Source organism: Thermobia domestica, chromosome 16 (genome assembly GCF_964235325.1).
Source record: "Thermobia domestica chromosome 16, izTheDome1.hap1.1, whole genome shotgun sequence".
NCBI lineage: Eukaryota > Metazoa > Arthropoda > Insecta > Zygentoma > Lepismatidae > Thermobia > Thermobia domestica.
The window spans coordinates 82,487,657-82,512,431 of record NC_137469.1 but is presented as its reverse complement, the minus strand read 5'-3'; the positions used below and the strand labels follow the sequence as shown (position 1 = coordinate 82,512,431).

Below are 24,775 nucleotides of genomic sequence, written 5' to 3'. Positions count from 1 at the left end.
AAAACACCGTTATGCCACTTTTGTTGGACGAGGAAGGGTGATTTCATTAATATTGGCAACAAGATGGGGCACCGCAACATTATGGTATTAATGTAATAGATGGTTCAATGAACATTTTGCAAGTTGTTGGGTAGCTCGGCATGGACCAGTTGAGTGGCCAGCTAGGTCACCGAACTACCTCCGTTGGATTTCTAGCTTTGGGGGTACTTTAAAGCTATTGTCTACCAGTGTAAAATTATTGACATTGGCTACCTGAAAAGGAGAATTATTAATGTCTGTGAACAAATATCACCAACTATGCTTCGCAGATCGCACAAGCACTGTGTCTCAAGGTTAAGAATATGCATAGAACAGAACGGTGGGCATGCTGAACATGTCATGTGAATGTAATTGTCTCATGTGTGTTAGCTCTCTCTTTTTCTGGTTATTAAAGAATACGTAATGTGAGATGTTACAAAGCTTGCTTTTTACTTTATCTCTATCCTTCAATTCGAAACTTCGCACAGGAAATTTCACACCATTTCACATATAACATATCCTAAATCTGTTCACAACTTCAAAACAGTTGTAGGTTTGGAAAAAATAACCTCTCCATTGGGTTTCTCTTCGGATGGGGAAATTGTTTAATATATCACTATGTTGCCATTTAAAATAAACAAGTTGATTCCAAGATGGCGATTACATAGATGGCGGAGGACATCCTTAAACACGTCATAATGTATCCCACTTGCACCACCATTGATCCAAACTGGCTTCGGATCGACTACATGTACAGTTTCTCAAATATTTAGCCCGGTCCGGATTTTGTAATTCACTTAAAAAAATATTATCTTTCAATTACTTCGGACATTTGTACATTTTCCAATATGGCGAATGAAGAAGTGGTATTTTAGTATGTGATTTAAATAATCTTTATCAACGTCTATGTCAAATTTTAACTTGTTAATAATTACATCCTAAGTTGAATAAAATTTTAAATCAGTTTGACAGTAGTTTTCGGAATTTTAGAATGTAGAGCTAAATATTTCTAGAAGTATGCGTTTTATGAAAAATTGTTTCTCTTTAAAAAAATATTGTGTTATTTATATTCTATAAAAAAGACACGAAGTTTGTCCCTTTATGTTCAACCACAACGAAGATATTGCTATTTTTATCTGGATATTGTTCATTTGACACTTCCGGCGGCCATTTTCCAATATGGCGGCAAAGGTCACCTGGGATTTCAAGGGACTTTTAGTATGTTGTTTAGAACATCATTCCCAATATCTGTACCAATTTTCAGCTTGTTACTAATTTGTTCCTTTCTTCATTAAAATTCGAGCTTCATTTACTGCACTATTAGATAGATCATTACTTACAGACGCCTGCCGTATACAGTCCATCATATTTCTGCACCTTGACGTCTCATCCGTGAAATCTTGGTTCAAGAGAAATTCTGTCTTATCAAGACGTTCCCTCCATGCATCTGGATCAACCGCACTACCACGAAGGCTTTGGCATAGCTGCAACGAAGCTGGGCAACAAAATAATTTTGTATACATCATGCATTCAAATCAAGTTGCACAGTGCAAAAATCATATTCAACGGATTAACATACACAGTGTATTTGTGTGTGTGATTTAGTCCTAATATTATCCCTATTATCGGTTATGCAACAATTGTCTTTATCTATGGAAACACAACAATTTTTTCTCAACTTTAACCGTGGTTAAGAGTATCAATCTTTGTAGTTTAATAATGTTGAGTTATTTTGATATTTTCGCCAGAGAATATTTTTATCCTGAACAGGGCCGGATTTAGGGGGGTGCAGAGGTGCACGTGCATCTCCCTTCGTTGTAAATATATACTATCTAAAGTGAGAAGTTAGCAGTGAGTTTGTTTTGCAAAATGAATAGTTTCAGTCAATTTTCTGAAGGTTGAACGAAAAGGATTCATCGAGAGCAGACACTTAGCATTTCCAGGGCAATTGCTCATTTACACCACAGATGCCTAAAGGGATTTAAAAACCTCAAATTTAATTCAAAATGTACTGGCAGTTATTTGGTGCACCCCTCCTCAGAAAATCCTGGATTCGACCTTGGTCCTGAATTATTTTTGGTTTCATTTATTTTATTTTAAATTTACAAGTATTAACTTAATGTATTAATATGGAACATACCAATTTTATTATTGCCATAATACTAGATGACTGCCATCAAGACTCATTTAGCTCTAGAGTACTTTCGGGAATTCTTTATAAGCATTGTTTTTCAGAGTAGACAAGAAGTAATTTAACTACAGTTCTTTTGGCAACATTAGTTGCTTACACAACTGCATAGATTGATCAACGGTTTGCACTTCTTGCAATTGCTTGAGAAGTAGCTACGACAGTAGGATTGTGCCTCAGTTAACCAAGTTTTAGAATATACATTTTTTCCCTCATATATTTCGTGCGTAGTCTAGCAGTGACATACTTTCAAAGGCTTCAATATACAGGTAGCATATTTTTTTTCTGTGGAGGAGGCTTGTAAACTAACTGACACCTAACAATCTGTAACGAGTATTATGCTGCAGGAACATTCAGTCATTTCAAGAACTTATTTGGCGAAGAAGTAGTTGTGACAGAATATCCGATCATACTACTAGTAAAAAGTACTCACTCTTGGATACATTTCTAAATGCGCTTTCTGTACTAATTTGAGGAATGTAAGACCAATGGAACTATTTTTAAACTTATCCATCCATAGGAACAAAAATCATTTCAAATGTGTAGAGCAACTGGAAGTATATGATTGTATCTTCCGAAACAACAGGCAAGTACAAATAATAACTTCAAAGACATTTCTGAAAGAAAGAAGTAGAATATGGAATAGCTTTCAAAGGTGAACAGCTCAAGTGTTAAGGAAAATGCATTTCTATGCTCGCAAGATACTTATAATGGTATTTTGGGATGTTAAGGATGTTGCGTACTTTGATCTATATTTTTTGTTAGTCTATATTTTTTGTCTTATCTTGGTGTCAGAAATGACCTTCCAAACATTTTTGTGTTGTTTTCAATCACCCTATATACATACACCTTTACCAATGACTATGTTCATTTCCTCGTGTACAACTGGTTTCACTCATATCTAGTTAGTATTTGTAAGGAGTAGGAAATATATGCTGAAATTAGCCAGAGAGATATTCTTTGAATTTAGATATAATTTATTAAAAAAAATACTTCCGATCTATACTCCGCCAAACAATAAAGTCGCTAATTTCATATGAAGTAAATTCAAAAGCACGAAGACACATACAGCGATAAAGATTCTAACATGAGATTCAAAAATTATTATATACTCACGTTCATGTGGTTACCTTTAAGAAATAAACACACATGTTAAAAGTCTCCGAATGTGAGTATGGTTTCATGTAGGTATTGCCCTTTTATTTCTATAGTTTTGTTCTGCTTAGAATGAAATTTTCACAAAATACATGATTCATAATTCAATAATAGCACCATATTTGCAAAATCTCGAGTAGATAATTAATAATGTTGCTCTTTGTCACAGAAAATTAAATTTTATCCACTTAGAGTACGTTTTGTTTTTCTTGACACGCTTCCCACCTAACGGATGGATCTGTCTGGAACGCGTTCTTGCCACACCACAGCTAAGTTCCGAGTTACAGTACCCTAGGAAGCACAGCAAAACGTCACGCCACTCACAAATCTGTGTAACACACTATTATTCGCGTGTGAGAACTAAGCACTTCAATACCCGCAAAACAGCAATGCCCTGATTTGATGGGCTGGCTGACAACTAATGTGACCTACACGACAAAATCAATAAGACGTCTATTGGATTAAAACCTTTACGTCAGTGCTAGCAGAAAATACTTTACAAGTCAATTAAGTGCACTGGCGGGAAGTGTGTCAAGATAAAACAAACGTACACTAGTGAAATAATTTCTACGATTTTAGAGATTGGAAATGTCTCCTTTTTCTGAGTAGCAATAATAAAGAAGGTAGACAGCCAATAAAGGTTTTATGGATGAGATATTAGGTCGGTGCGAATGAAATGCCCGCTTTAACGTCTGGTGAAAAACGTACTTCAGCAACACAATACAGGTAAGATCAATGTCTAACGTCACAAACTTTGTTCATGTCCAGCACACAAGCTGAGCTACCCATGCGGTCAGGAGGCAGTGCGTCGTAAAACAGCGCCGTATGAAAATGATCATGGAGAACACGCAATTGTATTTTATTGTTCTTTACAAATTAAAACTTGGCAGGTTTTCTAATCTTGTCTCGTAATTGTTATCGAATTCTCGTCTCTTCTCTATTCTCGGAAAAGCTTTTCTTATCTTGTACGTTTTGTGAATTTATATACATAATTTATGCCCTAATTTTCTTCATATTTATTATTGAAGTATCAATTTATCAATTTACTTTATCAATTTACAGTTCTTTATCATCAATAATTTATAAGATTTTAATAAGAAATAAGATACAAGATTTGGATGAACTAGTGTTTCCTATGAGACTCGGTTTCTTGTCAAGTCTCGAACTTGGAAAGTGATTGTCTCGACATTCGTCTCGTTTTCGAGACTGAAATAAAAACGAGATGAGAAATTTATCCTCGGAAATGTGTATGTGACATTGCAGACATATTTGGCATACAGTATACCGCTGCCATTTAACTGCTCTGTGTAATCGGTAAGGTAAAAAGGTGGTGCTCATGGGTTCCAAATAGTTGACAGCGGGGAAACAAAAATCTTCGTCTAGACGTTTGCAGTTTTCTGAATGTAACGAGTAACTAGAAAAGTTTCCTGCACCGAGTTATTACTTCAGGTGAATAGATGAGTGCCAAATGAATTGACTTTGGCCAACAACAATCTTTGTCTGGAGGTTTGCAGTTATCTAGATATGACTAATAATTAGGAATGTTTCCTGCATCAGGTTATTACTTCAGGTGAATAGATGGTTTCCAAATGAGTTGACTCCGGCCAACAACAATCTTTGTCTGGAGGTTTGCAGTTCTCTAAATATGAGGAATAATTAGGAATGTTTCCTGCATCAGATTATTACTTCAGGTGAATAGATGAGTGCCAAATGAATTGACTTTGGCCAACAACAATCTTTGTCTGGAGGTTTGCAGTTCTCTAGATATGAGGAATAATTAGGAATGTTTCCTGCATCAGGTTATTACTTCAGGTGAATAGATGGTTGCCAAAAGAGTTGACTCCGGCCAACAAAAATCTTTGTCTGGAGGTTTGCAGTTCTCTAAATATGAGGAATAATTAGGAATGTTTCCTGCATCAGATTATTACTTCAGGTAAATAGATAGGTGCCAAATGAGTTGACTCCGGCCAACAACAATCTTTGTCTAGAGGTTTGCGGTTCTCTGAGTGCAAGGAATAATTAGAAATGTTTCCTGCATCAGGTTATTACTTTAGGTGAATAGATGGTATTAATGAGTTGACTCTGCCAACAACAATCTTTGTCTGGAGGTTTGCGGTTCTCTAAAAATAAGGAATAATTAGGAATGTTTCCTGCATCAGATTATTACTTCAGGTAAATAGATAGGTGCCAAATGAGTTGACTCTGGCCAACAAGAATCTTTGTCTGGAGGTTTCCGGTTCTCTAAAAATAAGGAATAATTAGGAATGTTTCCTGCATCAGGTTATTACTTTAGGTGAATAGATGGGTGTCAAATGAGTTAACTCCGGCCAACAACAATCTTTGTCTGGAGGTTTGCAGTTCTGTTTCCTGCATCAGGCTATTACTTCAGGTAAATAGATGGGTGCCAAATGAGTTGACTCCGGTCAACCACAATTTTTGCCTGGAGGTTTGCATTTCTCTGAATGTAAGGAATAACTGGACAGTTTCCTGCGACGGGTTATTACTTCAGATGAAAAACTGATATGTCACGATAAGTAGTCAGAACAGTTTCTTAACGCATAGAAACTGATCAAAGTTCGGAACGGTTTCTAAACTTCTAGAAAATGTTGTTGCATGGTTGTTGATCTACGGTGGGATAGATTCATCATGTCTTTCATCAATGCGAAACCATCACCATGGATCATTACAGTACCGAACGCCATGAAATAGACCGCAATTTTACCCACAAGATCCAGAAATTTCAACAGGTGTAGTCACGTTGCACGACAATGCACGCGAAAATATCACTGAAATTACGCTGCGAACTGCAATTAGTTGCAACATCTAACTTTTCCTCAACTACTGTATTCTCCTGATGTCCCTTTCACCGACTCACCGACTACCATTTCTTATGGCATTTCAAGCATTTCTTAGCAGGGAAAGCCTTCCCTGATAGACTGGCTGTACATTGTTCAGTTATGAACTTCATTTCATTATAGACTCCAGAGTTCTTTCTCCACGCAATTCAATTTTTGGTTGAGCGATTGCAAAAACGTGTGGTTGCAGACTCCGACTATATCATATATCGTAGTTTCCATTTTTCTTGCCTTGGAAATGACTTTGGGCAAATATTCTATTCGCACCAACCTAAATAGTCTAGATAATAAATAAAACCTCCCATTTTTTATTTCATCAATTCTTCCATCATTCACTTGACTTAACGAGGAAGGTCCATAAACCGTGAGAGTTGAATTTTGATGAAAATTAGTGACAAGACTCAGTTCGAGATGCTAAGTAACGTAGTAATAGTCACTCGATGCGCAAATGCTTCGTTGAGCTGCTACACCGACGCCATCTTGAAATCCAATAGGAAATGTCCAAGAATACCCTTTTGGCATAAAAATGAAAAAGCTTTTGGTAGATCTGACTTCAACATTGTAAACCGGGATAGTGCATCTATATGTGGGAGTACTTCCAGTGCATGATCGCCATCTTGAAAGGCGCCATATTGAATCCCGGTCAAATATGATAAATAGCAAGGGGGTCATGTGGGGTATCAAATAGCATTGGAAGTTACTCCTGAATCCATTTCCGTAACCAATGTTTACATATCTGTTTTCATTTCAGAGTTAAGAGCTCTCTTACTCACAAGAACATATAAACACTGTGCAAGTTAAATTTGTGTTATGGAACACGGTCATGCGAGCAATTGCAGGGTTTTAACTAATGCCTGCAGGGTAGTAGTCACTTGATCTACAATAGTCACTGTATCAATAAGATCTTGAGCCTAGTGAGAGAAATCATTAGTTAAATTGAAATGCCTCTAGTGAAAAATGGAATAGCAACACTGTAACAAATTATAAGCACTTAAATGTTGTAATATAAGTTAGGTGCAACGGCACATATGATTTTACAAGGATATGTGTTGAAGTTATTACAAATTAATAGATAAATTATCACAAAAATAATATAAACTGGTGCACATAAGCAGATATTAACCTACTGACCTTTTGCTCTTCAGTTGTGATGATGGAGATCCATAACGAAGTGATTAGCACACAGCATCATGGAGCAGTACAAACACTTAACAAATGAACTTTCGTCACAATCTTCATAACCACAGACACTATTTTCTACTTGCAACATAGTCTCCAGAGTATTTGTAAATGAACCAACTACTGCTCTGGTGACGTACCCACATTTTTGCCATGCATATGCAAGCATGTCCTTTACGACTGGCGCACAAAATTGATGATACACAGCAGAATGCATTTTCGTTATGAAAATTCTGTCATATAACTTGTTCGCTGTACCAGAAACAATGAATTTATGTCAAAAATAATCCTCAAGTTTCCGAATTACCAGTTAATATTGCCGAAAAAAGTATACATCAAGAGGATGAATAAATTTGGTGGTCTTTGGGGGTATAACTTCAACACGAATCTTTTTCTCATGTAACGATTCTCGCACGTCTTCACTCGTCTGTCCACTCCACGAGTCAAGCAACAGCAGGGAATCCTCTTTCACGTTAGGAATAAACACGTCTTTTAGCCACCGTTTGACGTGTTCGCGAGTGAGTTTGCCTGATTTGCTCGCATCAATAACAATGTTGAAAGGTGTCTTTCTATCTAACTTTTGTTTCACTTTGGGTCCCAACACGCCCTTAGGCTCCTGGAAACATATACAGTATATATATATATATATATATATATATATATATATATATATATATATATATATATATATATGCCTAGCCGTACTGGGAAAATGTGAATTTGGATGGTATATGCGTGGGACACTGAGGCCAAAGACTGAACGACTGCTGTGGTATGTTTCTCACCTATTTCTGACAGAGTTCTACCAGAGATCATTTCGTACTCGAACCTAGACTGATCAATATTAAAGATGCATTCACTGTTGTACGGTTTCTCATGTATTATTTTATTAATTTTAATCACAAAATTTTGGGCATTATCAAGTAATTCACCTTCGTTTTCAACATATTTCTTCGTTACAAATTGAGTAATCCTTCGTGAGCGAATCCTGTGCTCTTTTTTAAATTTGTTAATGAAACCACGAGAAGCACGGAATGGATAGTTCAATTTCCTCGCTGTCAGCAACATCCACGCTTTTAAATGATAATCATGTACCGTAAGTCCTTTAGTGCGATAAATTTTGAATGTTTTTAGTACCTCGTATTTTAGTAGTGACATGACATGAGAGCGAGGAGGTTTGTTACGAAATTTCAAAGCCTTATACACAAACGCCATATTGCATTTGAATTCTTCGCTGCAGCTGCAACAGTGTTACGTTTCCCATTCTTTTTCAACAATGCAACATGCTCCTGAATTTGTTCGTATTTTTAAACGACAGCTTCTGTTACACGTGCAGATTTTGTCCGGCTTGGAGATGACATCTCATACTAGCTCGTAGAAGGCTCACTTTCACTCATTGATGGACTAGTTATCTGTTCCAAATCCATTTCGTTTGTCGAATCTTCACGCTCACTCTCTGTGTCAGTGTCTACATCTAATGTGTCACTCACTGTTAGAGAAATGTTACCACCATATTTGCTTGTTATCATTGCAAGCAATGTACCTGCAAATGTCTTATCTTCTATCCCATTCTCACTCACGACACTATACTTTTCCACCACTGCTGGATTTAAAATGTTGACTACGTTTATTGGATTAATCGTTCGCATTTTATGCACGGAACGAACGAATGTTTCACTGGACCAACAAATACGTTCGTACCAAACGTCAGACGCCTGCCCGCACCAAAATTGCTGTACTACTACCCAGGCCCGTATCCAGGGGGTGTCTAGGGGAGGCCGCCCCCCTAAATTTTTACTGGCCCTCTCTAAAATTTTCACGGCAGGTTTGCAAATGAACTATAATATGGAATGAACTAATATTTTTGGATCGGGCCCCCCTAACTTCCACCGGCCCCCCCTGCATTTTCGGGATGGCTACGGGCCTGCTACTACCGTTTGTCATTCGGAGACAGACACCATTTACCGCACTGCACACCCATGTTGCAATTATTGCCTGTAGGAAAACTCTCTAAATCCTGCGTGCTATGTCTTAATACCCTAAACAATAGTCTAAAGTCAAGAGAACTAATAAGTCCACTTTGTTAGTTTTTAATAGTACGGAGTACAATATTGGGGAAATTCAGCACATTCCCATGGAGTATTTCAAACCCAAAAAAGAGCCATATATATATATATCACTGTGAGTGTTAAAGCACATGAATAAACAAATCCCAAAATGAATTTCTTGAGTTGTCAAGTACGTGATTTAAATAATAAATAAATCCTCGAAACACCTGCTACAATTAGTTATTTTTCACAGTTTTTATATGAAAACTAGTCTTGTTCTTATTATAAGCTTGTGTTTTATCGTTAAAGGTGGAAAGATGCAGATGTTTAATTATTTAATATTGAAGGAAAAAGCAAGAAGAGGATCTTTTTATGGATTGCAACTTGATATTGAATCTTGTAACAAGCTTTATTGCCACTCTTGTTAGCAGGTGTGTATGCATTATCTTATCACTAATAGCAGAACAGATACAAGAAAAAGTGAATTCTAAGTTTTCAGGTGTATATTCTAAGAATAGGCTGTGAACTGATAATTTAAATTCCCTTCATTGTTCATGCGTCAGCGATAAATCGATTTTATTTAGACAAACTGACAATAAATGCATTAAGGAATTTTAACTTCGTAATATGCACGGTAAATTATAGGTTGTCAAATATGAGTATTGGAAAGGAACGAAGTTTTCTGCAACAATGAGGGAATTTGCGTAAGGTTTCAGATTGGAGAAGGAAACACAATATAATGGACCATGTAAAATTGCCTAAAATAGATTTTGGGTTTGATTCAGTTAAACGTCCCACACTTATGCCCGCTAGGCTAAGGGAGACCTGGACCTACTGATTATAGTGGATTTTCTAATATATATATATCTGAACAATCCCTTTGGTATTCTCTGCTCTTCAGCAATATTAAACAAGTGTTTCATCGACCACCAGTCTATTCCATCATACTTTGAAATAGGTATACTTTATTACAGTGCTGCTATTCCATTTTTCACTACAGACATTTCAATTTAATTAATGATTTCTCTCACTAGGCTCAAGATCTTATTGGTATAGTGGCTCTTGTGGATCAATGACTACTACTGCATTAGTTAAAACCCTGCATTTACTCGCACGACCATGTTTCATAACACAAATCTATCTCGAACAGTTTTTATATGTTCCTGGAGGTGAGAGAGCTCCTAACTCTGAACTGAAAACAGATATGTAAACATTGGTTACGGAAATGGATTCAGGAGTAACTTCCAATGCTATTTGATACCCCACATGACCCCCTTGCTATTTATCATATTTGACCGGGATTCAATATGGCGCCTTTCAAGATGGCGATCATGCACTGGAAGTACTCCCACATATAGATGCACTATCCCGGTTTACAATGTTGAAGTCAGATCTACCAAAAGCTTTTTCATTTTTATGCCAAAAGGGTATTCTTGGACATTCCCTATTGGAATTCAAGATGGCGTCGGTGTAGCAGCTCAACGAAGCATTTGCGCATCGAGTGACTATTACTACGTTACTTAGCAACTTGAGCTGAATCTTGTCACAAAGTTTCATCAAAATTCAACTCTCACGGTTTATGGACCTTCCTCGTTAGTCATCGTGTTTCCTAGCCTAAAGGGCATAATCGTGGGACGTTAAACCGAAAGATTTCATTTCATTTTTAACTAACGAGAAAAATAACACATCCACACTTAACATGCATTAATATTTCTAGAAGACATCATATGTAAAAGTGATTATATCTCACTAATATATTGACCTAAAGCTCTCCAGATGCTTCTAACCATACTCTGCCTTTGCCTCTGATGAGTATACATCTCTGACATGTTTGGATATTACTTCAACATCTTAAACGGTAATCTTGATATCCTTCAATATTACACAGTACAAAAGTGAAACCTACGGAGAAACAAAAGAAGAATTGTGTATATAAATATCATTGTACAGCATTTTTCCTTAAAAATACAAAGTTTATTATGAAACAAATAAAATATTATTTCAGATAAATTTTAGGTGAATAATACGAGATGCAAACCAAACGTATAGTTCGATTTTCCGATAATCTTCAACGTTTGAGTGAGACTTTTCCGTCACTTTTAACGTCATCTTCGTGCACCTCCACATAAAATCGCAGTCTGTGTATTTATAAGTCGCCTCCTTTGCTATGTTACCGAATAGACGAGTGATAGAATGTTGTCATTGTTCTCTGGTCTCAGGATTTTCTGCTCCTTCTGTGTTTCGTTCACCGACATGATTTCTAAGTCTTCTTGAAATACTAAATGTACATTGGAGATATCATTATGTTCGGAAGATTTCTTCTTCTCGGCGTAACATTCACCTCTTTCTACTGAAGCTTGCCGGAACTGTTTCCAGAGTGCATCACTTTGCCATTCTCGGACGTATGGCTAAATACATTCCGTCTGGTGAAAGCCAATGCACATGCATTACGATTACATGTTTCATACGTTTGATCTCACTCTTCTTTCTCCTTGATACGAGTTGAAATTTCATTGACCGTCGTGTCTGGATGTATTACCACGATATAAGTTTTGCCCGTTCCCATTCTGGGTAGGAGAATCAAATGATCTAGGATTATGGTCTATAGGAGCTAACCGAGCATATGTTTTTTGGTTCAGAGGATTTTATATTTCCCCAGAAATGATATTTGCCAGTCTCAACAGTAGGTATTCTACCGTAGAGCCGGTACCACTCTCAAGAGCGTTAAATATTCTGGAGGGAGGCAGGTCAATTATCTCCCACTCGGTACACTGTTAGGCAATGCTATGGTAACGTTCTACGAGATTCCATGCGAATTTCAAATGTTGTCACATCCTCTGCCTTATCGTAACGAATGCTCAGAAGTTGTCCTTTCTGGGTATGTTCGAGCTGTGACGGTATGTACTGTGCTGGGAAGTGTCTTTCAAAATCTTCGTAGTTATGGATGTTGTTCGCTACCTTCCATTTACAGACCTGGTTAAACACTGAGACAGTAATTTCAGCTTCTTCTCCTCCGGCATGTGTAAAATGTTCGCGTATCTAGTGAATAGTGTGCCTTTCATGGGGTCCAAATCATCACTGTAAAGTGGGAATTAACGGTTATCTCGTGGTTTTATGCACAATCATCAGTCGATGGCACAGTGGATTTCTTTACATTCGGTCTCGTGAACAAAATTTCCGGCATCGCTGAAGGTAAATTTAGCACTTAATTCGTTATTGCAGCTGGTTTACATCGAGAGGTATTTGCATATAACCATGAGCAATATTCCAACGGTTTCATACCCGGTTGCAACAAGTCATTGGTCAAACTTTATCTAGAAGTGATTCTTGCTGAACTTACAATAGTCGCTATAGTCGTGGTAACCGTTGTCGGAGATTGGAAGTGAATATTGGTATATTAACTCCACATTAAAAGAAAAGACATGAAAAGGAATGAGTTACAAGAGTTAAATTATTCATGAATACAACAATATCATTAGAATCCTCCTTACCACGCAGTCCATCAACTTGTGTAAGTTGAGTTTACTTACTCTCGATATCTTTATACCTGCAATTTAAGTTTTCCTGTATTACCATAAATTTCTTTAACGTATCCTTGTTTTGAGTATTTACAATATTAACAGTCTTGTATAACTCTTCCGCCTTCTCATTTACTGTGACAACCATCGTTTTGACTTCATTTACTTCTTACTTCTGTCATTGCGATTCAGTTTCTATCACTTCGATTTTGTCGTCCATCACATTTATTTATTTCTGGATTTTTCTTCTCCAATCTTCCTTTATTATCTGTACAATATCATCAATAAGACTGGATCGCCAATTACCGGTAAGAATTCTTTCGGTCGGTTTTATGTTTTGTCCTTTTCCAAATTCTTAGGCACTTGCACTGTTAGTTGACTCAACACATAATTTCTCATGTTAACAGCGTCCACATTTCCACTGTTATCATTTAAGTTTGTACCACCGGGTCCAACAACAGAATCATTTGAACAATTTGTATTGTCTTTTTCATTCGTTTGGCTTCTTGTCCCTACCACCTTCTATTTTATATGTTTTGGTCCTATAGTTACACTTTCAATGTCTTCTAGCTTTGAGCATTCATTTTGTTTCACCTTTTCGTCGGCGCTCACATAAGGTGTCATCAGGTCTTCTATGACCTAATTTATGTCCTTCGTCATTTGTCATCATTTTTATAAGTCGCCTCCTTGGCTACACCGCCGGATAGAAGAGTACTATCATGATGTCAACGTCCTTAGACTACAAATACCACACAGAAGTCGCTTTTGGAGATATTAATTAGCACGCCGATAGCATTGGACCAGTGTGAATCTGTTTTAGCTCTTGGTACGTAGAGAGTTTTCTGACTTCTCTTAGAACGCAGATTGAGACATGTACGATTGAGTTCCCACTAGCAAGATGAAATAACGGCTGATAAAAGATAACGTTCTCCAAATTATTAACGAAATAAATACACCAAAATTCTTAATTAGTATTGTCATTATAAGGCGAATCTTTTATTCATAGCACAAGCCATACAAAACAGTAAGCATACATCACGGATCTCAAATGATAATAACAAGCGTCGATATATTTAACAAACAGTTACAACAGAGTATCCAACGAGACATATTCTTCCGACTTTTAGTAAAAGATACTTCGCACAACATTTATCTAGTGCACCATTTCAATTACTTCATGAAGATTGAGTATAGAGCTCATTTGATATGTAACTATATAATTTCGGACTATATCTCATATTCATAGTTCTTTATTATATTAACATCAATGAGTCGAAATGCAATATCTTACTGATATCTGAATACATATATGCTCTTCTGCTGCACGTAATCAACTTTCAGCGTATTGTAATGATAAATATAGATTCCAGTGACAAAACAACTGTTTATTTATCAATTTTATATATGTTAAAAAAAATTTCAATGCATAGTTTAGGTTAATAGAGGAGGACTAGCTCGGGAGAGTAATGCTTCCGGAAGTATGAACGAAATACACGGTTCTGATTGGTTGGCATTATCCATTTCTTGTCACGTAGCATTCATATAGTAAAAATCAAACGCTTGCTGGCCCCGCCCCTCATGGCCTAGCGTGCTAGCACTACGTGCTGGTAATGGAAATCGCTTTTGCATGGGTTCAAACAAGGCCCAAGGAAAGTTTTATTTGCTTTTAAATTTTCATAACACTTTTTTATTAAAATAGGATGAAAATAATACTCAAAAAAGTGATTTACTTACTTTCGTGCAGACAAGTAGTAGAAATAGTAGTAGGAACGGGTTAGAAGCTCCGCAGGGCTCGTTTTGTTCCACCCTGATCCCCCATGATGTAAATTTTATGACCAACTTAAAACAACTGACTAGGATAGCACGTAAAACAGCTGGCTAGAGTAGCGCGCGAAGAAACGTACTTCAGGCAGCATTACTCCCCGAGCGGGTCGTATCAGAAGACGTTGCATTAGTGACTAATAGGCTTTAAGATTAAGCTTATTTTGAGATACATATTTGTATAGGTACACATTATTCAAGACAAATTAAATAAGTTCGCTATTTGTAATGAACTGTAATGGAATTAAGTATAGCCCGCTCCCCCCAGTGATTTTAAACGAATCATATTGATTCTACCGATTCATATTAGTTCATAATGAATCGGAATCGCATGTTATAAAAATATAAGATGTAAATCTTATGGTAAGGATGCTTTAGTATAAGTAGCGGTAGTAGTAGTAGTAGTAATAATAGTAGCGTTAGTAGTAGTAGTAGGAGGAGGAGGAGTGGTGGTTGGTTGGGTTCTGTTCCTGATATAAGCAGTAGTAGTACAGGGTGTCTACTGGTCATGAAAGTCATGAAAAAGTCCTACATTTTGCTTAGTGGTCATGAAAGCCATGAAAAAGTCCTTTATTTACCCAACTGGTCATGAAAATCTGAAATCTCAGAGTATATTTTTATACTTCATACTTTTATACCTCATACTGCATGTACTGAAACAGTTGTATCAGGTCAGTAATTGTGAGAATTTCCCCCACCAGTTAGTGCTGGCTAACTGGTACTTTACTGTCTTCCTAGCTGTTCCCCATTTCATCTTCTAGTCTCTGTAATATAGTAACAACTTTTTACTGTCCAACTTTCTGATCTGCTATTTCTTTACTTCTAAGAAATGTAAATTGTGTATTTTTGGGCCTTTAGACTTATGCAAATAATATTCGTTTGAGTTTGCAGATTTTAAATTTGATGATCTATTTTTTTTAAAACGAATTTCTTTTATAATTTGTTTTGTCTTTGGGCAGTTCTCTGAGTGCTTAATTTCAGACAAATTTCTGCTAGATGGATAATTATACTCAGAATTAAAACTTCAAATACAGTATAGAGTGATTCACTGGTAAGAGCAGGCCCGTATTTAGGTAAGTGCTATTCTGTGCTCGAGCACAAGGCGGCAGAATTTTAGATTCTTTCCTTAAGATTCACAATAAGTGATATTTAAGACTAGCAACCCGCATAATTCCGATGCACCACTGATGGTAGGGGTTTATTATTACTAATGGTAAATTTTTATCGCCATGGTCATGAAAATTTGAACAAAAAGGTCATGAAAAGTCATGAAAAAGTCATGAATTTACTTTCTGGTATTCCAGTAGACATCCTGTAAATAGTAGCAGTAGTAGCAATAGTAGTAGTAGCTGTAGTAGTAGTAGTAGTAGCAGTAGCGGTAGTAGTAGTAGTAGTAGTAGTAGTAGTGACCCTTCCAGTTACGGTGACAATGAACTGGGGGGAGCGGGCTATACACAAGCCCTGTAATGTTTTATCGTTTGTATCGTTTTATCGATAACTTTGTATCGTCTCACGTTCGGAGAATTAAATCTTTTTCAACACTAGAAATATATTTTCATAGTACTCTTTATAAGCTTATATTTACGGAGTATCTTGAAAGAAAATTAATTCTTATCTATACGTGTGTCGTTTTATGTAAAGTTTATTGCCATAAGGAATACTTAAATTGTCAAAAGATTAAACATTTTTAGTATAATTGCAATCATTAACAAGGAAATGCAACAAAAGAATACTAAACAATTTGACACAAGACGTGCATTTTAAATTGACAATAAATGGAAAATAAAATATGTGAAACGTTAAGGTTATATTTTGTGGAGTTGTCATGACTATGGTTCGCTAAAGTTAAGGAGAAAAATCGCCATGAATTGCAGAACTGGTACGGATACCAAAGAGGTCCGTTACATATCTACCATTCAAAAGTTTATGTGAATTCATTTTGTGGTATTTAAAAACTAGAAAACATTACTTTCAAGGACTCTTCCGGACTGAAAGCGTCTGCTTTGCAATAAATTCTTTTGTTTTGAAAGAGGGCAGAGGTCACTGGGAGACAGTTCTTGGAAGCAGAATGAATGAAGGACGACTTTGATTTTCTTATCTTGTAAAAAGTTTTCTTCTTATCCGATAGACTATCTTCTCTTCATCCAGTTGTCGAGAGACCTAATTTAAACCATTTTAACAACTTTCAAATAATATGTCAAAATTCTTTTCACGATCCAATGAGAGTATCCTGTAAGGCTACAGAGATTGTCAACGGTTATTCTTCAGTCATCCAGGACCAGAGCTTCAACAGGAGCAATGTTTTCTGAAGTTGGTGCACAAATGAAATATCACCCCCGCGCAGCACAGCAATAAGGGAAGACAGTTCCTACAATTATATTTTAACTAGTAATGAATATCGATACCTGTTTCACATGTAGATAAAATGTTTTAGGCACCTCTGGTGAAACTCATTTTCAGGTCAGTATATAAAGAAGCATTTTCTTTCAAAGGTAAATACATGGGAAACAACCCCAGTTGGATGCTTGAAAGTTAGCACAGTTAAATCTTAAAGTCTAAAGTTAATCCAGGCTTAATTATATTAATCTATCATTATTACTTTTGAACTATGGTTAAAGGCACGTACTTTTAGTCCACACTGTGTTGGTAACGTTCTTTTCCAACCTATGTGCCTAATGATTGAGCTTTAAATAACTACCCATACAAAATATCTAATATAGAAAACTAGGATATTTAAATTTCGAGTTAGGTAGAAAGATATATTTAACCCTACAATCAACACTTAGACCCTATTTTTGGTATTCAAATTACACGCTGTAGTCTTGCAAACTCCGAATTACTTAAACGATTTTACAAACGATTTTTGAAACTAATTAACAGAACTATTGATTGGAATACATATTAACCTAGGATGGTACCGTAGTCTCCGATCCCAGTTATGAGAATTTCTATCGTAGGCCTATCTTCGACGCTTTGTTCCAATTAAACCGAATTGTTTACGTTAGCAGACATGTTGCTCGCAACAATATAGCATAGATTTCAAACCATTAGCACGTACACAAATCATGAATAATGCTTTTGGAAGCTAAGACTGGGAATTGAACTAACTTTAAATCTAGAGCAACAGTCTCATATAATTAATTCACAATATAAATTTAAAATGTAGTCGGAGTCCTGTGGACATCAGTGTTTATTTGCAGGGTTAACTGTACCTCAGGAATAAGATCAGAAATAATAAAACTATATAAAGTCTTACGTATTCCATTAGTCCTATAATCGGGCCTGTAGTAGTTGGTCCTTTAAATTTTGTACCCTTAACTCAAATTCCCCAAGCATTCTCTTTAAAATGAAAATCTCCGACCCCTTTAGGTTAAACAAATTAGAAGTTATACCATTTTATACATTACAATGCAAAAGTCACTAGTTACGTGGAAGCATGTGAAGGAGAGATAATACTACTTAGATAGCTCGGTACTGAGGAACTGAAAGAACTACATAAAATTATATTTCTATCTTACGTCGTTAACTATTTTTCACTCGAAATCTTTATGGCGATAGGTGTAATTGCATTTTCTGATCGCCCAAACATCGGTTCGGTGAATTATCAACAAAAGGCGTATAATACGTATTCATCAATATACTTACCAGATATGGTAGAGGATTCATTTTCTGAATTACAGAAAATTTTCTGAGTACTATGACTACATTCTTTCGTAATATAAAATATGTTGAGCGTCGTTGCATAAACTGCTGAAAATAAAATTGGCTATTACATGAAAAGTGTACGTGACGTTAGTAATTTTCGAATACTAGAAGAGAAATTAATGGCTTTTAATTGACATCTACATAAATATTATTGTTTATACTAATTAGTACTTAAAAATACCTAATCGTACTTCAACTTTTTTAATATTTCAATTCACTGCGCCGTTACCGCAGGATTCTTAAATATGAGTATTTATATAAAATATATACAAGTTTCAGTGTAATTTTTTGATTCCATTACGATTGGTCCGCATTTTTACCGATCCCAAACGTTTAAGCATTCGCGCGCTACCCTGTATAGTTTTCGCGCGCTACCCTAGCCATCTGTTTTTTTAAAAATGAAATCTTTGAGTTTTACGTCCCTTGATTACGCCGGTTAGGCTAAAGGAGACGGTGATGATGAGTAATGAATGAAATGGTGGAATGAAGAAAGTGGGAGGAAACGGGAGAACCCCGAGAAAAACCACGCACACGGTGTTTGTCCACCACAAAGTTCACTTGGCGTGGGCTGGGATCGAACCCAGGACCCTAACCACCAGAGGTGAACGCTCTATCTGTCCATCTGTCCGACCCGTTCATCTGTTTTAAGTTGTCATGTAAAGTGTACAGAAAAATTTGGGCGAGTTTTTAATTTGCCTATTTGGTGTTGAGAAGAGAATCCAACCAACCCTTGTGGGGCTTTTAGCCCGTTACTACTACTACTACTACTACTACTATTACTATTTCTACTGCTATTTTTACTATGGATCTGCATAGTAAAACTGCAACCTTATTTTAATGAAAAAAGTGTTATGGAAATTTTAAAAAAATAATCGTTGAATCACTTTTTTGAGTATTATTTTCAATCTTATTTTAAGGAAAGAGGTGTTATAAAAATTTTAAAAATAAAAAAAAAATCCTAGAGCCGGGTTTGAACACACGCCAAAAACGTTTTCCATTACTAGCATGTTATGCTAGCACGCTCGGCTACGAGCGCCGACATCACGTAGAGTTTACTTTGTGTTATATGTAAGTCATGAGTCGTGATGTCCTATCTGTATCGGTCAATAAGATCAGAGGATATCTGAAACGTTTGGGATCCGCAAAGATGCTATCGGTACTATAGTTCTCGAGCTATTTAGATTTAAAGGTTAATTTGTGTCATTTTCGGCAACATATAACTTTGGATGGAAGAATTTTTCTCCCTATGGCTATTAGACTTTTTTTTTTGCTTCTTTGAAAGTTCCCTACAAAATGGTTATCTCCTTGGTCATCATTTTTAAAGCATCCGGTAGGTTAAACTGGAAATTGTTCAATAAGCAAGATACAAAACAATTAATAACAATACGAAAATACTAGGCAATATCATTACACTTAAACAAAATTACCTTATGAACGAGTTTATTCAATCATAATTAAGACAAATCGATTTTTGAACGTTGTTACAATAAACTATTGTGTATCATGAAAAGGGGTTCTAACTGGAACTATACTAAAGTACCAGGTAAAAATGAATAGTATTCTCTACCTAAAAATTATACTGAATCTATCTTCTAGAGATCTCACATGCTATTTTTCTTTGAAGTCATTAATTATATCAGTGGTGTACGCAGAATTTCGTGGAGGATGGTTTCAGACTCTTAAATTTATATCATTTCAGGAATTTGTCCACATAGTATCTTAATAGTAAATATTTATTTATGAATAATTACTTGCACAAGGGGGGGAGCTAACGTGTGAATTCAATATTTCTGCGAAGTTTTTGGTGTGCCTTTCAATGTAGTTGTTTTCTGCTTTCTTTTTATAAAACTAATCTCGGTGAAGGCATTACGGTATATCACGATGAGTGCAATAAATAATTTATGGAAATCTCCGTTTCTATTGTTATCATATGGTTATTAAACTAATTCTTAAAAAAATAGGAAAATCAATGCCTGCTTTAAAATTGTATATGAAGCAACTGGTCCGTAATAAAGGAAGATTGTGTCAATTTAACAAGAGAATATATTCAAAAGGAAATTGGTTTTGTAGTTGTGCCGAATGCTTTACGTGTTCTGTTTTCTGCGTGTTTTGCTCGCAGTGGACGTAAGCTGTACAAACTCTACCGTCACTGACTTAGTGCATATTTTGGATATTTTTTGAAATGAAAGCCAACAGTACACTTGAACAATGCATTTTGTCATGGCAAATTACACTTTAGTTTCACACATAAGTATGAAACAAAACATTGCATTAGGTGTTCTGGCAGTTCTTAACATTTCCCACTTCCTACGGAGCCGTTCCATGTTCACTGCTATCAGAACTTTACTTTTATCTACTTTGGACTCAACTTAAACAATTGTTAATCTGTGAATTCTGTTTGGAACATGTCTCTTAATCATATCCACTAGGAAGTCCCTTGAGCACCCATTGCACATTGTTATATTAGACAGTTTTGAATAGCGTATACGTGATTTTCTTCACCCTGATATGGACTTCCACTCCACTTTTTCGAATTCGAAATAAGTAGTGTTGCAATGTAACTTATCAAGCTTTTGGCCGGCCCTACACCTACCTCTGAAACTATGCACTTTTTTCCTAGAGGTTGATATGACTTTTTTCCCTTATTGTGATATGAGGAATCACCTCATACAATTTGTTGTCGTTGTTACGGTGTCCCTTATATAAGATAATTTCGTGTTACGACACCCACACCCGCTAAATGTATTCTATGTGACCGTAAACACGTATTACTGAAATAACAGCTCCTTACGAGAACGTTAACCCGTACCGACTTGACGACAAAATTAAGAAATGACGTGAGGCCAGGTTTAGGGGTGCACCCCCCTTCGTTGTAAATATGCACTATCTAAAATGAGAAGCTAGCAGTAAAAATAGCAACACTTTCCGAAACTTTTCAGTGATGAAGCACATTTTTGGTTAAATGGTTATGTCAATCAACAGAACTACCGCATTTGGCGAGATACGTAATCCACAAGCCGTTGTCGAAACAGAAACCAGAAACAATTGAGCACTTGGAAGCCAACATTCGACGTGTTGTTGCCAAAATATTTATTGCGCGCCAGCCACATGCCTGAAATCATATTCAAACATTACTGTGATAGAAATGACTGTCAAATAATGCCAATATAATGGACTAGCAGCGTTCACCCCGCTTCGCTGCGGTCACCCCGGAACGCAATAAACTTTGTTACTTAGATAATTTTTACTTTTTCGCTTTCAAGTGATTTATAGCGCCTGTCAGTTATGTTAACCCGCCGAGTCACAGGGTCATGCGGGTTGCATATAAATACGTTTATTTTTATACCTATGATGAACTAATAACAAAGGATTTGTACGTATGGACACCTGAATGGTCAATTATCTCAAGACACTGGTAATTGAAAATTAAAGTGATATGATAAAAACCATCTAGGGTCCACATCCTAACAACCCCCCAAAAATGAAAGAAATCGGTTCAGCCGTATTAGCGTGATGAGCGGACAAAGGATTTTTTGTACGTATTGACACCTGATTGGTCAATTATCTCAAGACACTGGTAATTGAAAATTAAAGTGATATGATAAAAACCATCTAGGGTCCAAATCCTAACAACCCCCCAAAAATGAAAGAAATCGGTTCAGCCGTATTAGCGTGATGAGCGGACAAAGGATTTTGTGCGTTCTCTTTTATATATATAGATATTAAAAACATCTATATATATATCTTGTCCCATTCCCTTTGCAAAACTTTCCAAAGTCCTTCCACAGTTGTCACGCGCCATTTTCCCAAAGCCCGCTTCAGCAATCCAAATCCACAATAGTCCATAGGCTTGCATCTGGAGATTTAACAGGTACTTCATTGAAAGGTATTACCTGTATACCACTTGCCTCCTCCATCTCCCTGTAGAATGCGAGGGACGATCGTGAGGTATGTGATGAGGCCTTGTCCATCTGAATGCGCACCAGATTGGCGTCATTTCCGTACATTGTTGGAATCTCATGCTCGTAGATCGGCCGCATGATCTGCTCCTGAAAATACTGCGAATTTATTTTGCAGTTCTTCGCCACCATACGAATCTTTAGTTTGCCTCGGTAACAATAGCCGGTAACGACCATGAACCCTTTTGGGAAGGATTCTTTACAGACACAGACTTACCTTCTGAAGTTCTTGGCGCCTTTCTCTCGGTACATGATGGCTCCCGGTTTTCCGCAGTCGGAAAGGTAAATCCATGCTTCATCGAGCGTTACGACGTACATCCACCTTTGTTTTGTCAGATGCCGTTCGTACAGATTCCAGGCGTTACATTTTCGTTCCTTTTGGTGGGCATCCGTGAGAAGATGGCCGAGATCATTCATGACTTTTTCCAGCTTGAGTTGATGGTGTAACGTTCGGCTCACAGTTCCCAAAGACACGTCAAGACGATTATCCATACACCTTTGTGTTGGCGGATTTTCTTGCATTGCCGTTTTGCGAAGTTTCCTCTGCACGGTGAGGTGGCCTTGGTGCATTCCCGCTTCCTAGGCAACTTCGTTGGTGATCCAAATGGTAGAGCTTCGTTGTCCTTGTACTTTTTAATAACATAACATTTTTTATTCCACTTAAACTGATGTTTCAACCATTCTTCTTGCGCTGTTTTCTAATGACAGAAACACTAAAGTGGGCGTCATAAAGAGAAGCAACATAATCTTCCCAAAACCGGCTTCGTTTAAGTGCATTTTGGTCACAGAGCGGAAACCCACGCACTTGGAAACAAATTTAACACAACACTAACAACAATGGTCCCGTTTTGTGCGTTATTTATTTCCGCGCGGAAAAACAATTCCCTTCCCAGGAAGCCACTGCACAACACTGCAGGACGCCACGAGCCAGATCGGGTGAGTCTATTCTGCCCGGGAGGGAGAAAGAACGAAATTGGCCAAACGTAGGCTGAAGAACCTCTGTAATAATTTTTAAAATTGTTATTTGTACATGTACATATTTGTTTTTTTCTTTTCTTTTGTACAGACATGCATTTTTCTTTCTGTACAATTTTGATGCTATCACTTCATATAGTCACGATGCGCCACTGCTTTATATGAATAGTACAGTAATGTATGTATTCAGTAATAAATAATAAGTAATATGAGCTTTAAGTAATGGGCTCGGTGCCCCTTCTTTAGGGGACTCCGGTGCATTGTTTGCACTAGTTTGATAGGAGAACAGCTCTGGATCCTAAAACCACAAGATATGAATATACATCTTTAACTTCCAGTTCAACCAAAAAAGCATAATTATATAGAATCTACTTTTATTAACACCAATACTCATTGCTTCTCTTATGCATTCATTATGAGTTATTAATAGAACTGAAGCGTTAAAATTCTATATTATTGTAGCTTTTAAAATTATCACTGAGCTTGTCGTTACGCTCGCGAGGAAGGTGCTTCGCCAATTACTTTCTTTGTGCTCTAAAACTCTCATCGAGTTCAATATTCCTGCTTGGAAGGATTTACAATATATTTTAATATCGTACAAACAGCTTACATGTAGCAGGCGATATCATCTTACAGAAGATGTTACATTGTAGGCAAACCAGTACTGATCATAAAACTTAAAATATACAAATATACTTACATTTACCAATTTTCCTATGTTTAAGTCCCTTAAGCAATATATTATGTTCTAGACAAAGTAGAAACTTAGCAAAGACTTACCTTAAATTGACTTAATGTAGTAAAGATCGTTCAGCAAAATATCTCAGGTAACAACGTGGAATTTGAAAAACAACAATAGTAACCGACGATATTATGAAGCAATTAAAAATATTTATTTTTATGAATGAATTAGCTATAACGACAATTATTATTTCCAAACTATTTAAATGATGATAGCTTTTAAAAACTTAACCGATTTTAGATTTTAAAATTTAAAATGTATAAGGGTGCTAATATATTTGCAAATTTCATTCCAGGATGGTATTGGTATAGGGCAGCAACGGGGAAGGGAAATAGCTCCTTGTAGTATCTTCTGTCTATTGCACGATTAAAAATGAAAAGTATAGAATTTGTTCGCTTTTATACTTCCAAACTATATTGCACAAAAGTATCGGATGTCTGATAGAAGGGCAATGTAAGTCTGTCTACAGGTATCAGAGCAAAAAACAACAACCGATATTGAAAAGCGAATTTTTCAAATCGATTAACTTTCTATTCAAACCGGAAATGATTGAAATTAAATATTTACCTTGCATAATGGACTTGGTAACCTAAAGATAAAAGGAAAATATTT

The 24,775-nt window shown here is 36.4% G+C and overlaps 1 protein-coding gene across 2 annotated transcripts in view; it reads right to left on the bottom strand.

The window, feature by feature from the left end:
* The window catches only part of LOC145672774 (uncharacterized), a 112,051-nt gene extending 87,765 nt beyond the window's left edge, over window positions 1–24,286 (bottom strand). The window contains exons 1-3 of one of the 2 annotated variants that reach the window (XM_081741940.1): window positions 24,202–24,286; window positions 11,206–11,345; window positions 1,359–1,513 (exon numbers count right to left, since the gene is read on the bottom strand). In XM_081741940.1, coding sequence (XP_081598066.1) covers window positions 1,359–1,513; window positions 11,206–11,272 — 222 coding nt within the window. In that variant the 5' untranslated portion in view covers window positions 11,273–11,345; window positions 24,202–24,286. Of the gene's footprint in view, window positions 1–1,358; window positions 1,514–11,205; window positions 11,346–18,427; window positions 18,506–24,201 lie in introns of those variants that run through there. The other variant, XM_081741941.1, reaches the window with a different exon arrangement.
* Between the last annotated feature and the right edge of the window lie 489 nt (window positions 24,287–24,775).